General features: G+C 49.6%; 1 protein-coding gene across 2 annotated transcripts in view; it reads left to right on the top strand.

The window, feature by feature from the left end:
- The window catches only part of tgfbi (transforming growth factor, beta-induced), an 83,152-nt gene extending 64,096 nt beyond the window's left edge, over positions 1 to 19,056 (top strand). For both annotated transcript variants that reach the window (XM_075482057.1, XM_075482056.1), the window contains exons 13-17: positions 14,043 to 14,167; positions 14,672 to 14,774; positions 17,040 to 17,107; positions 18,613 to 18,637; positions 18,830 to 19,056. In XM_075482057.1, coding sequence (XP_075338172.1) covers positions 14,043 to 14,167; positions 14,672 to 14,774; positions 17,040 to 17,107; positions 18,613 to 18,637; positions 18,830 to 18,891 — 383 coding nt within the window. In that variant the 3' untranslated portion in view covers positions 18,892 to 19,056. The remainder of the gene's footprint in view (positions 1 to 14,042; positions 14,168 to 14,671; positions 14,775 to 17,039; positions 17,108 to 18,612; positions 18,638 to 18,829) is intronic.
- Positions 19,057 to 19,299: the final 243 nt, after the last annotated feature.

The raw sequence follows: 19,299 nt of genomic DNA, 5'->3' as shown, positions 1-19,299 counted from the left end.
CCTCTGACTGTGGAACAAACTGCCCCCTGACTGTGGAACAAACTGCCCCCTGACTGTAGAGCAAACTGCCCCCTGACTGTAGAACAAACTGCCCCCTGACTGTAGAACAAACTGCCCCCTGACTGTGGAACAAACTGCCCCCTGACTGTAGAACAAACTGCCCCCTGACTGTGGAACAAACTGCCCCCTGACTGTAGAGCAAACTGCCCCCTGACTATGGAACAAACTGCCCCCTGACTGTGGAACAAACTGCCCCCTGACTGTAGAACAAACTGCCCCCTGACTGTGGAACAAACTGCCCCCTGACTGTAGAACAAACTGCCCCCTGACTGTAGAACAAACTGCCCCCTGATGGTGGAACAAACTGCCCCCTGACTGTAGAACAAACTGCCCCCTGACTGTGGAACAAACTGCCCCCTGACTGTAGAACAAACTGCCCCCTGACTGTGGAACAAACTGCCCCCTGACTGTAGAACAAACTGCCCCCTGACTGTAGAACAAACTGCCCCCTGATGGTGGAACAAACTGCCCCCTGACTGTAGAACAAACTGCCCCCTGACTGTAGAACAAACTGCCCCCTGACTGTAGAACAAACTGCCCCCTGACTGTAGAGCAAACTGCCCCCTGACTGTGGAACAAACTGCCCCCTGACTGTAGAACAAACTGCCCTCTGACTGTAGAACAAACTGCCCCCTGACTGTGGAACAAACTACCCCTGACTGTGGAACAAACTGCCCCCTGACTGTAGAACAAACTGCCCCCTGACTGTAGAGCAAACTGCCCCCTGACTGTGGAACAAACTGCCCCCTGACTGTAGAACAAACTGCCCCCTGACTGTGGAACAAACTACCCCTGACTGTGGAACAAACTGCCCCCTGACTGTAGAACAAACTGCCCCCTGACTGTGGAAAAAACTGCCCCCTGACTGTAGAGCAAACAGCCCCCTGACTATGGAACAAACTGCCCCCTGACTGTAGAACAAACTGCCCCCTGACTGTAGAACAAACTGCCCCCTGACTGTGGAACAAACTGCCCCCTGACTGTAGAACAAACTGCCCCCTGACTGTGGAACAAACTGCCCCCTGACTGTAGAGCAAACTGCCCCCTGACTGTAGAACAAACTGCCCCCTGACTGTGGAACAAACTGCCCCCTGACTGTAGAACAAACTGCCCCCTGACTGTGGAACAAACTGCCCCCTGACTGTAGAACAAACTGCCCCCTGACTGTGGAACAAACTGCCCCCTGACTGTAGAACAAACTGCCCCCTGACTGTAGAACAAACTGCCCCCTGACTGTAGAACAAACTGCCCCCTGACTGTGGAACAAACTGCCCCCTGACTGTAGAACAAACTGCCCCCTGACTGTAGAACAAACTGCCCCCTGATGGTGGAACAAACTGCCCCCTGACTGTAGAACAAACTGCCCCCTGACTGTGGAACAAACTGCCCCCTGACTGTAGAACAAACTGCCCCCTGACTGTGGAACAAACTGCCCCCTGACTGTAGAACAAACTGCCCCCTGACTGTAGAACAAACTGCCCCCTAACTGTAGAACAAACTGCCCCCTGACTGTAGAACAAACTGCCCCCTGACTGTAGAACAAACTGCCACCTGACTGTAGAACAAACTGCCCCCTGACTGTGGAACAAACTGCCCCCTGACTGTAGAGCAAACTGCCCCCTGACTGTAGAGCAAACTGCCCCCTGACTGTGGAACAAACTGCCCCCTGACTGTAGAGCAAACTGCCCCCTGACTGTAGAACAAACTGCCCCCTGACTGTGGAACAAACTGCCCCCTGACTGTAGAGCAAACTGCCCCCTGACTGTAGAACAAACTGCCCCCTGACTGTGGAACAAACTGCCCCCTGACTGTAGAACAAACTGCCCCCTGACTGTGGAACAAACTGCCCCCTGACTGTAGAGCAAACTGCCCCCTGATTGTAGAACAAACTGCCCCCTGACTGTAGAACAAACTGCCCCCTGATTGTGGAACAAACTGCCCCCTGATTGTAGAACAAACTGCCCTCTGACTGTAGAACAAACTGCCCTCTGATTGTAGAGCAAACTGCCCCCTGATTGTGGAACAAACTGCCCCCTGACTGTAGAGCAAACTGCCCCCTGACTGTAGAACAAACTGCCCCCTGACTGTGGAACAAACTGCCCCCTGACTGTAGAACAAACTGCCCCCTGACTGTGGAACAAACTACCCCTGACTGTAGAGCAAACTGCCCCCTGACTGTGGAACAAACTGCCCCCTGACTGTAGAACAAACTGCCCCCTGACTGTAGAACAAACTGCCCCCTGATGGTGGAACAAACTGCCCCCTGACTGTAGAACAAACTGCCCCCTGACTGTGGAACAAACTGCCCCCTGACTGTAGAACAAACTGCCCCCTGACTGTGGAACAAACTGCCCCCTGACTGTAGAACAAACTGCCCCCTGACTGTAGAACAAACTGCCCCCTGATGGTGGAACAAACTGCCCCCTGACTGTAGAACAAACTGCCCCCTGACTGTGGAACAAACTGCCCCCTGACTGTAGAACAAACTGCCCCCTGACTGTGGAACAAACTGCCCCCTGACTGTAGAACAAAATGCCCCCTGACTGTGGAACAAACTGCCCCCTGACTGTAGAACAAACTGCCCCCTGACTGTAGAACAAACTGCCCCCTGACTGTAGAACAAACTGCCACCTGACTGTAGAACAAACTGCCACCTGACTGTGGAACAAACTGCCCCCTGACTGTGGAACAAACTGCCCCTGACTGTGGAACAAACTGCCCCCTGACTGTAGAACAAACTGCCCCCTGACTGTGGAACAAACTGCCCCCTGACTGTAGAGCAAACTGCCCCCTGACTGTAGAACAAACTGCCACCTGACTGTAGAGCAAACTGCCCCCTGACTGTAGAACAAACTGCCCCCTGATTGTAGAACAAACTGCCCTCTGACTGTAGAACAAACTGCCCCCTGACTGTAGAACAAACTGCCCCCTGACTGTAGAACAAACTGCCCCCTGACTGTGGAACAAACTGCCCCCTGACTGTAGAACAAACTGCCCCCTGACTGTAGAACAAACTGCCCCCTGACTGTAGAACAAACTGCCCCCTGACTGTGGAACAAACTGCCCCCTGACTGTAGAGCAAACTGCCACCTGACTGTAGAGCAAACTGCCCCCTGAATGTAGAACAAACTGCCCCCTGACTGTGGAACAAACTGCCCCCTGATTGTAGAACAAACTGCCCTCTGACTGTGGAACAAACTGCCCCCTGATTGTAGAACAAACTGCCCTCTGACTGTGGAACAAACTGCCCTCTGACTGTGGAACAAACTGCCCCCTGACTGTGGAACAAACTGCCCCCTGACTGTAGAACAAACTGCCCCCTGACTGTAGAACAAACTGCCCTCTGACTGTAGAACAAACTGCCCCCTGACTGTAGAACAAACTGCCCCCTGACTGTAGAACAAACTGCCCTCTGACTGTAGAACAAACTGCCCTCTGACTGTAGAACAAACTGCCCCCTGACTGTAGAACAAACTGCCCCCTGACTGTAGAACAAACTGCCCTCTGACTGTAGAACAAACTGCCCCCTGACTGTAGAACAAACTGCCCCCTGATTGTAGAACAAACTGCCCTCTGACTGTAGAACAAACTGCCCCCTGACTGTAGAACAAACTGCCCCCTGACTGTAGAACAAACTGCCCCCTGACTGTGGAACAAACTGCCCCCTGACTGTAGAACAAACTGCCCCCTGACTGTAGAACAAACTGCCCCCTGACTGTAGAACAAACTGCCCCCTGACTGTGGAACAAACTGCCTCCTGACTGTAGAACAAACTGCCCCCTGACTGTGGAACAAACTGCCCCCTGACTGTGGAACAAACTGCCCCCTGACTGTGGAACAAACTGCCCTCTGACTGTGGAACAAACTGCCCCCTGACTGTAGAACAAACTGCCCCCTGACTGTGGAACAAACTGCCCTCTGACTGTGGAACAAACTGCCCCCTGACTGTAGAACAAACTGCCCCCTGACTGTAGAACAAACTGCCCCCTGACTGTAGAACAAACTGCCCCCTGACTGTGGAACAAACTGCCCCCTGACTGTAGAACAAACTGCCCCCTGACTGTAGAACAAACTGCCCCCTGATGGTGGAACAAACTGCCCCCTGACTGTAGAACAAACTGCCACCTGACTGTAGAACAAACTGCCCCCTGACTGTGGAACAAACTGCCCCCTGACTGTAGAGCAAACTGCCCCCTGACTGTAGAACAAACTGCCACCTGACTGTAGAACAAACTGCCCCCTGACTGTAGAACAAACTGCCCCCTGACTGTAGAGCAAACTGCCCCCTGAATGTAGAACAAACTGCCCCCTGACTGTGGAACAAACTGCCCCCTGATTGTAGAACAAACTGCCCTCTGACTGTGGAACAAACTGCCCCCTGATTGTAGAACAAACTGCCCTCTGACTGTGGAACAAACTGCCCCCTGACTGTGGAACAAACTGCCCCCTGACTGTAGAACAAACTGCCCCCTGACTGTAGAGCAAACTGCCCCCTGATTGTAGAACAAACTGCCCTCTGACTGTAGAACAAACTGCCCCCTGACTGTAGAACAAACTGCCCCCTGACTGTGGAACAAACTGCCCCCTGACTGTAGAACAAACTGCCCCCTGACTGTAGAACAAACTGCCCCCTGACTGTAGAACAAACTGCCCCCTGACTGTGGAACAAACTGCCTCCTGACTGTAGAACAAACTGCCCCCTGACTGTGGAACAAACTGCCCCCTGACTGTGGAACAAACTGCCCCCTGACTGTAGAACAAACTGCCCCCTGACTGTGGAACAAACTGCCCCCTGACTGTAGAACAAACTGCCCCCTGACTGTAGAACAAACTGCCCCCTAACTGTAGAACAAACTGCCCCCTGACTGTAGAACAAACTGCCCCCTGACTGTAGAACAAACTGCCACCTGACTGTAGAACAAACTGCCCCCTGACTGTGGAACAAACTGCCCCCTGACTGTAGAGCAAACTGCCCCCTGACTGTAGAGCAAACTGCCCCCTGACTGTGGAACAAACTGCCCCCTGACTGTAGAGCAAACTGCCCCCTGACTGTAGAACAAACTGCCCCCTGACTGTGGAACAAACTGCCCCCTGACTGTAGAGCAAACTGCCCCCTGACTGTAGAACAAACTGCCCCCTGACTGTGGAACAAACTGCCCCCTGACTGTAGAACAAACTGCCCCCTGACTGTGGAACAAACTGCCCCCTGACTGTAGAGCAAACTGCCCCCTGATTGTAGAACAAACTGCCCTCTGACTGTGGAACAAACTGCCCCCTGATTGTAGAACAAACTGCCCTCTGACTGTAGAACAAACTGCCCTCTGACTGTAGAGCAAACTGCCCCCTGATTGTGGAACAAACTGCCCCCTGACTGTAGAGCAAACTGCCCCCTGACTGTAGAACAAACTGCCCCCTGACTGTGGAACAAACTGCCCCCTGACTGTAGAACAAACTGCCCTCTGACTGTGGAACAAACTGCCCCCTGACTGTGGAACAAACTGCCCCCTGACTGTAGAGCAAACTGCCCCCTGACTGTAGAACAAACTGCCCCCTGACTGTAGAACAAACTGCCCCCTGACTGTGGAACAAACTGCCCCCTGACTGTAGAACAAACTGCCCCCTGACTGTGGAACAAACTGCCCCCTGACTGTAGAGCAAACTGCCCCCTGACTATGGAACAAACTGCCCCCTGACTGTGGAACAAACTGCCCCCTGACTGTAGAACAAACTGCCCCCTGACTGTGGAACAAACTGCCCCCTGACTGTAGAACAAACTGCCCCCTGACTGTAGAACAAACTGCCCCCTGATGGTGGAACAAACTGCCCCCTGACTGTAGAACAAACTGCCCCCTGACTGTGGAACAAACTGCCCCCTGACTGTAGAACAAACTGCCCCCTGACTGTGGAACAAACTGCCCCCTGACTGTAGAACAAACTGCCCCCTGACTGTAGAACAAACTGCCCCCTGATGGTGGAACAAACTGCCCCCTGACTGTAGAACAAACTGCCCCCTGACTGTAGAACAAACTGCCCCCTGACTGTAGAACAAACTGCCCCCTGACTGTAGAGCAAACTGCCCCCTGACTGTGGAACAAACTGCCCCCTGACTGTAGAACAAACTGCCCTCTGACTGTAGAACAAACTGCCCCCTGACTGTGGAACAAACTACCCCTGACTGTGGAACAAACTGCCCCCTGACTGTAGAACAAACTGCCCCCTGACTGTAGAGCAAACTGCCCCCTGACTGTGGAACAAACTGCCCCCTGACTGTAGAACAAACTGCCCCCTGACTGTGGAACAAACTACCCCTGACTGTGGAACAAACTGCCCCCTGACTGTAGAACAAACTGCCCCCTGACTGTGGAAAAAACTGCCCCCTGACTGTAGAGCAAACAGCCCCCTGACTATGGAACAAACTGCCCCCTGACTGTAGAACAAACTGCCCCCTGACTGTAGAACAAACTGCCCCCTGACTGTGGAACAAACTGCCCCCTGACTGTAGAACAAACTGCCCCCTGACTGTGGAACAAACTGCCCCCTGACTGTAGAGCAAACTGCCCCCTGACTGTAGAACAAACTGCCCCCTGACTGTGGAACAAACTGCCCCCTGACTGTAGAACAAACTGCCCCCTGACTGTGGAACAAACTGCCCCCTGACTGTAGAACAAACTGCCCCCTGACTGTGGAACAAACTGCCCCCTGACTGTAGAACAAACTGCCCCCTGACTGTAGAACAAACTGCCCCCTGACTGTAGAACAAACTGCCCCCTGACTGTGGAACAAACTGCCCCCTGACTGTAGAACAAACTGCCCCCTGACTGTAGAACAAACTGCCCCCTGATGGTGGAACAAACTGCCCCCTGACTGTAGAACAAACTGCCCCCTGACTGTGGAACAAACTGCCCCCTGACTGTAGAACAAACTGCCCCCTGACTGTGGAACAAACTGCCCCCTGACTGTAGAACAAACTGCCCCCTGACTGTAGAACAAACTGCCCCCTAACTGTAGAACAAACTGCCCCCTGACTGTAGAACAAACTGCCCCCTGACTGTAGAACAAACTGCCACCTGACTGTAGAACAAACTGCCCCCTGACTGTGGAACAAACTGCCCCCTGACTGTAGAGCAAACTGCCCCCTGACTGTAGAGCAAACTGCCCCCTGACTGTGGAACAAACTGCCCCCTGACTGTAGAGCAAACTGCCCCCTGACTGTAGAACAAACTGCCCCCTGACTGTGGAACAAACTGCCCCCTGACTGTAGAGCAAACTGCCCCCTGACTGTAGAACAAACTGCCCCCTGACTGTGGAACAAACTGCCCCCTGACTGTAGAACAAACTGCCCCCTGACTGTGGAACAAACTGCCCCCTGACTGTAGAGCAAACTGCCCCCTGATTGTAGAACAAACTGCCCCCTGACTGTAGAACAAACTGCCCCCTGATTGTGGAACAAACTGCCCCCTGATTGTAGAACAAACTGCCCTCTGACTGTAGAACAAACTGCCCTCTGATTGTAGAGCAAACTGCCCCCTGATTGTGGAACAAACTGCCCCCTGACTGTAGAGCAAACTGCCCCCTGACTGTAGAACAAACTGCCCCCTGACTGTGGAACAAACTGCCCCCTGACTGTAGAACAAACTGCCCCCTGACTGTGGAACAAACTACCCCTGACTGTAGAGCAAACTGCCCCCTGACTGTGGAACAAACTGCCCCCTGACTGTAGAACAAACTGCCCCCTGACTGTAGAACAAACTGCCCCCTGATGGTGGAACAAACTGCCCCCTGACTGTAGAACAAACTGCCCCCTGACTGTGGAACAAACTGCCCCCTGACTGTAGAACAAACTGCCCCCTGACTGTGGAACAAACTGCCCCCTGACTGTAGAACAAACTGCCCCCTGACTGTAGAACAAACTGCCCCCTGATGGTGGAACAAACTGCCCCCTGACTGTAGAACAAACTGCCCCCTGACTGTGGAACAAACTGCCCCCTGACTGTAGAACAAACTGCCCCCTGACTGTGGAACAAACTGCCCCCTGACTGTAGAACAAAATGCCCCCTGACTGTGGAACAAACTGCCCCCTGACTGTAGAACAAACTGCCCCCTGACTGTAGAACAAACTGCCCCCTGACTGTAGAACAAACTGCCACCTGACTGTAGAACAAACTGCCACCTGACTGTGGAACAAACTGCCCCCTGACTGTGGAACAAACTGCCCCCTGACTGTGGAACAAACTGCCCCCTGACTGTAGAACAAACTGCCCCCTGACTGTGGAACAAACTGCCCCCTGACTGTAGAGCAAACTGCCCCCTGACTGTAGAACAAACTGCCACCTGACTGTAGAGCAAACTGCCCCCTGACTGTAGAACAAACTGCCCCCTGATTGTAGAACAAACTGCCCTCTGACTGTAGAACAAACTGCCCCCTGACTGTAGAACAAACTGCCCCCTGACTGTAGAACAAACTGCCCCCTGACTGTGGAACAAACTGCCCCCTGACTGTAGAACAAACTGCCCCCTGACTGTAGAACAAACTGCCCCCTGACTGTAGAACAAACTGCCCCCTGACTGTGGAACAAACTGCCCCCTGACTGTAGAGCAAACTGCCACCTGACTGTAGAGCAAACTGCCCCCTGAATGTAGAACAAACTGCCCCCTGACTGTGGAACAAACTGCCCCCTGATTGTAGAACAAACTGCCCTCTGACTGTGGAACAAACTGCCCCCTGATTGTAGAACAAACTGCCCTCTGACTGTGGAACAAACTGCCCTCTGACTGTGGAACAAACTGCCCCCTGACTGTGGAACAAACTGCCCCCTGACTGTAGAACAAACTGCCCCCTGACTGTAGAACAAACTGCCCCCTGACTGTAGAACAAACTGCCCCCTGACTGTAGAACAAACTGCCCTCTGACTGTAGAACAAACTGCCCCCTGACTGTAGAACAAACTGCCCCCTGATTGTAGAACAAACTGCCCTCTGACTGTAGAACAAACTGCCCCCTGACTGTAGAACAAACTGCCCCCTGACTGTAGAACAAACTGCCCCCTGACTGTGGAACAAACTGCCCCCTGACTGTAGAACAAACTGCCCCCTGACTGTAGAACAAACTGCCCCCTGACTGTAGAACAAACTGCCCCCTGACTGTGGAACAAACTGCCTCCTGACTGTAGAACAAACTGCCCCCTGACTGTGGAACAAACTGCCCCCTGACTGTGGAACAAACTGCCCCCTGACTGTGGAACAAACTGCCCTCTGACTGTGGAACAAACTGCCCCCTGACTGTAGAACAAACTGCCCCCTGACTGTGGAACAAACTGCCCTCTGACTGTGGAACAAACTGCCTCCTGACTGTAGAACAAACTGCCCCCTGACTGTGGAACAAACTGCCCCCTGACTGTGGAACAAACTGCCCCCTGACTGTAGAACAAACTGCCCCCTGACTGTGGAACAAACTGCCCCCTGACTGTAGAACAAACTGCCCCCTGATTGTAGAACAAACTGCCCCCTGACTGTAGAACAAACTGCCCCCTGACTGTAGAACAAACTGCCCCCTGACTGTAGAACAAACTGCCCCCTAACTGTAGAACAAACTGCCCCCTGACTGTAGAACAAACTGCCCCCTGACTGTAGAACAAACTGCCACCTGACTGTAGAACAAACTGCCCCCTGACTGTGGAACAAACTGCCCCCTGACTGTAGAGCAAACTGCCCCCTGACTGTAGAGCAAACTGCCCCCTGACTGTGGAACAAACTGCCCCCTGACTGTAGAGCAAACTGCCCCCTGACTGTAGAACAAACTGCCCCCTGACTGTGGAACAAACTGCCCCCTGACTGTAGAGCAAACTGCCCCCTGACTGTAGAACAAACTGCCCCCTGACTGTGGAACAAACTGCCCCCTGACTGTAGAACAAACTGCCCCCTGACTGTGGAACAAACTGCCCCCTGACTGTAGAGCAAACTGCCCCCTGATTGTAGAACAAACTGCCCCCTGACTGTAGAACAAACTGCCCCCTGATGGTGGAACAAACTGCCCCCTGACTGTAGAACAAACTGCCCCCTGATGGTGGAACAAACTGCCCCCTGACTGTGGAACAAACTGCCCCCTGACTGTAGAGCAAACTGCCCCCTGACTGTGGAACAAACTGCCCCCTGACTGTAGAGCAAACTGCCCCCTGATTGTGGAACAAACTGCCCCCTGACTGTAGAACAAACTGCCCCCTGACTGTGGAACAAACTGCCCCCTTTTCTATTCATTTTATTGCCCTTGTGGAAGGCTTTTAATGCCCCGCAGCACTTTTACCATTTCTGAACCGTGTTTTATGTTTTGTTTTATGTAGTGTTGTTTTTATCCTGTTGTAAAGCACTTTGAGTACCAGCTGGCTATTGTAAAGGGCTGTATAAATAAAGTTTGATTGATTGATAGAACCAGACAGTGTCAGGTCCAAAGATAACGACTTCAGTTTGAGTTTAGCAGCAGACAGTTCTGAGTCCTCCAGGTCTTTATGTCTGTAAGACATGTTGTAGTCTGACCAACCTATTGGGTCACCTGGTTTCATAGATAAGTACAGCTGAGTATCATCAGCATAGCGACTGTCTGAAGCATAAAAGTCATGTGATGAGAGTCGTGGAGGCGGTGGAGCTGAACAGGAAGTCCAACAACACTCTGAGATCAGATCAGATCAGATCAGAACAGAACAGATCAGATCAGAACAGATCAGATCAGATCAGATCAGATCAGAACAGATCAGATCAGATCAGAACAGATCAGAACAGATCACCTGTGTCAGGTTGTGGAGTAGAAGGGGAGGACACGGATGCGGACTTACAAAGAAAAGGGTGATTTATTAACAAAAAACAAAGTACAAAACAAAAGGCGCGGCAAAGCCGGATTCAAAATACTTGACTTAATAAATACTTGGAAAAACAAAACACTTAACATGGCATGGATAATAAATACTTAACTTTGACGAAAACGTGGCGTGGAAACATGGCGTGGAAACTAACAGCAACCTCAACACAACAGTAACAACATGCAACAAAGATCCGGCCAACTGAAAGGGGAGGCAGGAAACTAAATAGGGATTGAGTGATTAAGTGAGTGGGTGCAGCTGGTGGGGAATGAACAGGTGAGGGGAATGAACTAATGGCAAAACCTAAAACTCAAAACCTGGACATGAACTGAACCCAAAAACATAACCTAAACATGAAAACTAAAAACATGAGTCTCTGGGCGTGACAGAGCCCCCCCCTCAAGGGGTGGATCCCAGACATCCCACAAAAGTCCAAGGGTGGGAGGGAGGGGCTCGAAGCCGGTCGGGGAACCAGAAACGGGCGTGGTACCGGCTTCGGGCAGCAGGAGGCAGTGGTCTGGCAGACGCCCAGACCGCAGACGGCGTAGCCGGAACAGGCGGTGGTCTGGCGGACGCCCAGACCGCAGACGGCGTAGCCGGAACAGGCGGTGGTCTGGCGGACGCCCAGACCGCAGACGGCGTAGCCGGAACAGGCGGTGGTCTGGCGGACGCCCAGACCGCAGACGGCGTAGCCGGAACAGGCGGTGGTCTGGCGGACGCCCAGACCGCAGACGGCGTAGCAGGAGACGGCGGTGGTCTGGCGGACGCCCAGACCTCCGTCGGCGTGGCGGCAGGAGACGGCGGTGGTCTGGCGGACGCCCAGACTTCCGTCGGCGTGGCGGCAGGAGACGGCGGTGGTCTGGCGGACGCCCAGACTTCCGTCGGCGTGGCGGCAGGAGACGGCGGTGGTCTGGCGGACGCCCAGACTTCCGTCGGCGTGGCAGCAGGCGGTGATCCGGCGGACGCCCGGACCCCCGATGACGTGGCAGCAGGAAGCGGTGGTCTGGCGGGCGGCCAGACATCCCGTGGCGTGGCAGCAGGCGGTGATCCGGCGGACGCCCGGACCCCCGATGACGTGGCAGCAGGAAGCGGTGGTCTGGCGGGCGGCCAGACATCCCGTGGCGTGGCAGCAGGAGGCGGTGGTCTGGCGGGCGGCCAGACTTCCCTCTGCGTGGCGGCAGGAGACGGCCCGGCGGACGCCCGGACCCCCGATGACGTGGCTGGAGGAGGAGCCGGGGACCGTCCCAAGGTCGGACGGACCTCCGACGGGGGGGGAGCCCCCCCTTTAAGGGATGGATCCCAGACATCCCCAAAGTCTGGGGGTGGGAGGGAGGGGCTCGAACCGGTGAGTCCATGTCGGGCTCTGCGGCCTCTTGGTCAGGCCCTGCGGCCTCTTGGTCAGGCCCTGCGGCCTCGTGGTCAGGCTCTAAAGCCTCGTGGTCAGGCCCTGCGGCCTCGTGGTCAGGCTCTAAAGCCTCGTGGTCAGGCCCTGCGGCCTCGTGGTCAGGCTCTAAAGCCTCGTGGTCAGGCCCTGTGGCCTCTTGGTCATGGTCAGGCCTTATGGCCTCTTGGTCATGGTCAGGCTCTAAAGCCTCGTGGTCAGGCCCTAAAGCCCCGTGGTCAGGCTCTAAAGCCTCGTGGTCAGGCCCTGTGGCCTCTTGGTCGTGGTCAGGCTCTAAAGCCTCGGGAACGGCTGGGGCCGGGGCCAGCTCTGGAATGGCTGGGGCCGGGGCCAGCTCTGGAATGGCTGGGGCCGGGGCCAGCTCTGGAACGGCTGGGGCCGGGGCCAGCTCTGGAACGGCTGGGGCCGGGGCCAGCTCTGGAACGGCTGGGGCCGGGGCCAGCTCTGGAACGGCTGGGGCCGGGGCCAGCTCTGGAACGGCTGGGGCCGGGGCCAGCTCTGGGACCGCTGGGGCCGGGGCCAGCTCTGGGACCGCTGGGGCTGGGGCCTGGGATGCTGGAGTGGTGAGGGAGGGTGTGTACAGCGCGGCTACCTTCTGTGGCTCCATGCCAAAGATATCCAGCATAGCAGCGCGCTGTACACCCCTCACCTCTGCCCAGATGTGCGTCACTCCTGACATGTGCCTGAGAACCTGCTTTCGTACAAAAAAGTCAATTAGTTCATTGGCAGAGTTCAGTTTCTCCCAGGAGGTGCAGCTCGATGAGAGGCAACAGAAGTCCCCAGCCAGCTCCCAGAAGGTTGTGTAGTCCGCCGCGTCCATTTCAGTTGGCCGGATCTTTCTGTCAGGTTGTGGAGTAGAAGGGGAGGACACGGATGCGGACTTACAAAGAAAAGGGTGATTTATTAACAAAAAACAAAGTACAAAACAAAAGGCGCGGCAAAGCCGGATTCAAAATACTTGACTTAATAAATACTTGGAAAAACAAAACACTTAACATGGCATGGATAATAAATACTTAACTTTGACGAAAACGTGGCGTGGAAACATGGCGTGGAAACTAACAGCAACCTCAACACAACAGTAACAACATGCAACAAAGATCCGGCCAACTGAAAGGGGAGGCAGGAAACTAAATAGGGATTGAGTGATTAAGTGAGTGGGTGCAGCTGGTGGGGAATGAACAGGTGAGGGGAATGAACTAATGGCAAAACCTAAAACTCAAAACCTGGACATGAACTGAACCCAAAAACATAACCTAAACATGAAAACTAAAAACATGAGTCTCTGGGCGTGACAACCTGCACTGGAAAAAATTTAAATCTCACCAAGTATATTTGTCTCATTGAGTATCTCATTACACTTAATATCAGACACAACTGCCTAACAAGCACCATTTCAGCCAGATATAGGGACTTGTTTTAATACAATACATCTGGAATATCTTGTTAAGTGAAAAAGTCTTGAAAACAAATTGTTTTGAGTCACATTTCACATGAAACAAGCCTTTTTTTTTTACATTTGAAGAGGTTTTTAAGCTAATTTCAAGATCACTTTTAGCTCAAAAGTCCTAAATATCACATTTTATTTCAAGAAATCTTGACAAGCCGATTTTCACTAGTTCCATTGGCAGATTTTTTTTCTTATTTCAACCAAAAACGTCTTTTATTTGTTGTTTTTTTACTTATTTTTGGAGGGGCATTTTTCCAGTGTGTCTCTCTCTCTTTCTCCAGGTAACCCCCAGGAGCTCTCAGGTGTGCTCCGGTACCACCTGAGTCAGGGCATACTGGTCAGCGGGGGGGTCGGATCTCACACCAGACTGAAGCCTCTGCAGGGGGACAAGCTGGAGCTGGGCGTGGTCAGTTCGCCGTGGAAACACGGATCCTGAGTCCTCATTGGTTAAAAAGCTGTTCAAACACGGATCCTGAGTCCTCATTGGTTAAAAAGCTGTTCAAACACGGATCCTGAGTCCTCATTGGTTAAAAAGCTGTTCAAACACAGATCCTGAGTCCTCATTGGTTAAAAAGCTGTTCAAACACAGATCCTGAGTCCTCATTGGTTAAAAAGCTGTTCAAACACAGATCCTGAGTCCTCATTGGTTAAAAAGCTGTTCAAACACGGATCCTGAGTCCTCATTGGTTAAAAAGCTGTTCAAACACGGATCCTGAGTCCTCATTGGTTAAAAAGCTGTTCAAACACAGATCCTGAGTCCTCATTGGTTAAAAAGCTGTTCAAACACAGATCCTGAGTCCTCATTGGTTAAAAAGCTGTTCAAACACGGATCCTGAGTCCTCATTGGTTAAAAAGCTGTTGTTGCTGATAATTGATCAGGTGATTGATAAGCTGCGTCTCTGTGCCTCAGCGTAACTACACCGTCTACGTCAACAAGATCCAGGTGGCTGACGCCGACCTGATGGCGACCAATGGAGTCGTGCACGCCGTCAGCAGCATCATCAAACCTCTGCGTGAGTTGGGTCAGCCGTTTGTTTGTTTGTTTTTCTGTTTGTTTGTTTATCGGTTTGTTTGTTTGTCAGTTTGTTTCTGTGTCTGTTTGTTTGTTTGTCTGTTTGTTTCTTTGTCTGTCTGTTTGTTTATCTGTTTGTTTGTTTATCTGTTTATCTGTTTGTTTGTTTGTCTGTTTGTCTGTTTGCTTGTCTGTGTGTCTGTTTGTTTGTTTGTCTGTTTGTTTATGTGTCTGTTTGTTTCTTTGTTTCTTTGTCTGTTTGTCTGTTTGTTTGTTTGTCTGTTTGTTTGTTTGTTTGTTTATCTGTTTGTTTGTTTGTTTGTTTGTCTGTTTGTTTCTGTGTCTGTTTGTTTCTTTGTCTGTGTTTCTTTGTCTGTTTGTTTGTTTATCTGTTTGTTTATCTGTTTGTTTGTTTGTTTGTTTTTTTGTCTGTTTGTTTGTTTGTTTGTCTGTTTGTCTGTTTGTTTGTTTGTCTGTTTGTTTCTTTGTCTGTTTGTCTGTTTGTTTATCTGTTTATCTGTTTGTTTGTTTGTTTTTTTGTCTGTTTGTTTGTTTGTTTGTCTGTTTGTCTGTTTGTTTGTTTGTCTGTTTGTTTCTTTGTCTGTTTGTCTGTTTGTTTATCTGTTTGTTTGTTTGTTTGTCTGTTTGTTTGTTTGTTTGTTTGTTTGTTTGTCTGTTTGTTTATCTGTTTGTTTGTTTGTCTGTTTGTTTATGTGTCTGTTTGTTTCTTTGTCTGTTTGTTTGTTTATCTGTTTGTTTGTTTGTTTATCTGTTTGTTTGTTGTTTGTCAGTTTGTTTGTTGTTTGTCAGTTTGTCTGTTTGTCTGTTTGTTTATCTGTCTGTTTGTTTGTCTGTTTGTTTGTCTGTTTGTTTGTCTGTTTGTTTGTTTGTCAGTTTGTTTGTCAGTTTGTTTGTCTGTTTGTTTGTCTGTCTGTTTGTTTGTTTGTCTGTCTGTTTGTTTTTCTGTTTGTTTATCAGTTTGTTTGTTTGTCTGTTTGTTTGTTTGTTTATCTGTTTGTTTGTTTATCTGTTTGTTTGTCTGTTTGTCTGTTTGTCTGTTTGTTTGTCTGTTTGTTTGTCTGTTTGTTTGTCTGTTTGTTTGTCTGTTTGTTTGTTTATCTTTCTGTCTGTTTGTTTGTTTGTCTGTTTGTTTGTTTATCTGTCTGTCTGTTTGTTTGTTTGTTTGTTTGTCTGTTTGTCTTTGCAGAGATGTATAGTAACGAAGTAGAACTACTTCACTACTCTACTTAAGTACTGAAATGCTGTATCTGTACTCTGGTGGAGTATTATTTTTTTCTCCTACTTCCACTTTTACTTCAGTAGATATTTTCAATGAGTTTAGTACTTTTACTCCGATACATTTTATATGTGCTGCATCGTTACTCGTTATTATAAACATGTTAGGAATCATTCCAAACCCCACAGTCACTCTAGTTCAAGTCTAACGTCTCGTTCAGAGTTTACGGTTGCTATAACAACCGTTGCATCCAATTTTACTGTGGCGCGAAGTTATACATGATGCAGATCTAATGTGTGCAAACTGAAGGGAAGAAGACCGCTCGTGCTGCTCTCTGCTCGGCCTCTTTCGCTCTGCTGCCTGCCTGCTTTGTTTGAACCAAAGATGGAAGAACCAGAAACACCTTCAACTTCGAGTGATCGTGGTGGCGGTGAGGAAGAAGACCGCCCCTGGCCCTACTTACAGTCTCTGTTTTCATTCGCCCGAGTGAAAGACAATTCATACAAAATGAAGTGCCTACTATGCCTCCCGAGAGATTGCGAAATATTGGCCTTCAATGTTTTAAGGTGCTCTTGTACATTCGGCTGTACTGCTGTTACAGCCAAACATTTTGAATAATAGAAACGATTTGATTTTCAAACTTTCGACTGATTTCTTTAATAACTACATTACACAATACTTTTACTTTTACTTTCAGTACTTGAGTAGAAATTTTAAAAATAAACTACTTGCAATACTTAAGTACAAAACATGTTTAATACTTTAGTCCTTCCACTTAAGTACGGTGCTTAAAGAGCACTTCTACTTCTACTCAAGTCTGAATCGCTAGTACTTTATACATGTATGTCTGTTTGTTTGTTTGTCTGTTTGTTTGTTGGTCTGTTTGTTTGTTGACATCATGTGACCTCTGTGTTATTGGCTGAAGGTTGAGTTTCAGCTCTTCTTCCTCTGAGGCTGCAGAGGTCCAGATGTTCAGAAACAGGTCCAGATGTTGACGGTTTACAGATGTGGATGTTTGTGTGTCTGCAGCTCCAAAGGTGGACGCCGAGCAGGCCGACGGACCCGCATCTCCGCTCAGATCCGCTGCTGCCTTCAGGGTGAGAACGCCACATCTGTTCAATCCACCAAAGCAGAGGCAGTAAAACCACTTTAACAAAAAGCTGAAGCTCACAGGTGTAGATAAAGGTCAGGGGGGCTCAGACTGCTCAGGGCCTCCAAAAAGTGGCAGAAACTGAGGAAACTGAGGGAATCCAGGTAAGATGACCAGAGGAACTGAAGCTAAAACACACAGAACAGAGAACATAGCAAAGAAGCCGTTTTAAACTGGATCTTTAGGCACTTTGTTCCCAGCAGCCTGTCACAGAGACACATCACGTGCTCCCATTTCTTTAGCTGCATCTGTGAAAAACAGCTAAATGTACAGATTAGTGAAAAAAAGCGAAAAATTAGCAACAAATGTATTATTTTTACAAGGAAAAAAGTTTAAATTTGTATATTTGGAAGGAAAAAAAGAACAAATTTATGTGAATTTTTACATTATTACAGGAAAAACGAGGATATTGATTGAGATTAAAAAGTGAAAAGAAAGATTTTCACATTATGACTGATGGTGAAACTAGTTTTTCTCCAGTTCTTCCTCATTTGCTGACGACTCTGTGTTATGAACACCTGAACGAGGCTTTGTGCCGATTCTCTGTGAGATGACATGGATGACGTGTCGCTGAGGTCACAAAATGTGCTCTTTACTAACCGAGTTCATTAACTTTAACATTTACAAACTTTTCGTCTGGTAATAGAAAGTTAAAAGGAAAAGGACGAGGGCCCAGAATGGAGCCCTGAGGAACTTTAAGTTATCGTGTTTGGATTGGCTCAGAGACGAATCATTTGTTCCCATTTCTTTAGCTGCATCTGTGAAAAACAGCTTCATAGTTTCAACTTTTTTGTACATTTACGTTAAAACTGCTTTCAGTTACCAAAAGAGTCAAATTAATATAAGAAATTCAGTTTAAAAAATCCTAATCCCAAAATAATGAATGTTATCACGTCTAAAAGTAGAAAAGTAGGAAAAAAACAGACAATAATAAGAATTATATATTATTCAACATTAAGAAAAAGTAAATAAGATTCAATTTAAAGCTTAAAAAAGGAATATAAGATATAATCTAATGACTAATTATGAAAATATTAATATAAATGAAATGATTAAAGTGTTTTATGCCACCAGAAATGAATAATCTAGAAGCTCTTTGTGGGTTTTAGGCTGGAATTAAGATTTGTTCCCATTTCTTTAGCTGCATGTGTGAAAAACAGCAAAGATAACACAGTGTGACAGACAGAAAACAGGATTTCTGCAGCAACAAGGTGATTCCCAAAGAGCGGTTAGCTGAAAACTTGGCATATCTCAGCATGGTGTGCAGTGTGTCCTTAAAACATCTGAGGAAACTGGACAAGTGGAGGACAAAAGAAGAAGTGCAGCAGCTGCTTCCTGTTTTTATATAAAACATAAAGAAATGAGGCTGATCAGGAGTTTATATTTAAAAGATGCTCTTTAAAGACTAAAAGTCCTTCAGGTCACATGTTCACCCTGCTCTCTGTCTTGCAGGTGGACTCCCGGAGCTTCAGGAATGGTGAGTGTGTCGCTGTAGTTTGTGACCCGAGGCCGGTTCTGGTTCTGGTTCTGGTTCTGGTTCTGGTTCTGGTTCTGATTCTGGTTCTGATTCTGGTTCTGGTTCTGGTTCTGGTTCTGATTCTGATTCTGGTTCTGGTTCTGGTTCTGATTCTGATTCTGGTTCTGGTTCTGATTCTGTTGGTTTCCACAGACGAACTCTTCCAGAAGATCCTGAGGAGCGGCTCCAGCAGGACGATGATCCGGGGTCAGTGAGGCTGCCGGGAGCAGAGGAGGAGGATGTTTGAGCTTTGTGTGGTGTGTCTGTGTGGTCCTGCAGCATGTGGGCAGGTCAGAGGTCAGAGGTCAGAGGGCAGACTCTGACACCTTCAGCTGTTTGTATGTTTTTGTAAAATAAAGCTGAAAGTTTGACCACACACACTCCTGCCTCAGTGTGTCGGTGTGTGTGATTCCTTTCCCACCTGTGGACCGTCCGCTCTCACCTGGCCCACAGGAGTGATGTCATCAGAGTGATGTCATCAGAGTGATGTCATCAGAGCGTCTCAGTCAGCTGAGCGGCCGGACTCTGTCTGCAGTTCTAAAGTTTATTTCGTATATTTTTGATCTGAATTGTTACTGTAACTAAAATATAGATTTTAATAAAGTTCATTCTAAATGACATTT

This window comes from Odontesthes bonariensis, chromosome 13 (assembly GCF_027942865.1).
Source record: "Odontesthes bonariensis isolate fOdoBon6 chromosome 13, fOdoBon6.hap1, whole genome shotgun sequence".
Taxonomy (NCBI): domain Eukaryota; kingdom Metazoa; phylum Chordata; class Actinopteri; order Atheriniformes; family Atherinopsidae; genus Odontesthes; species Odontesthes bonariensis.
Note: the sequence above shows the minus strand (reverse complement) of the source record. Positions and strands in the feature narration are given on the sequence as shown.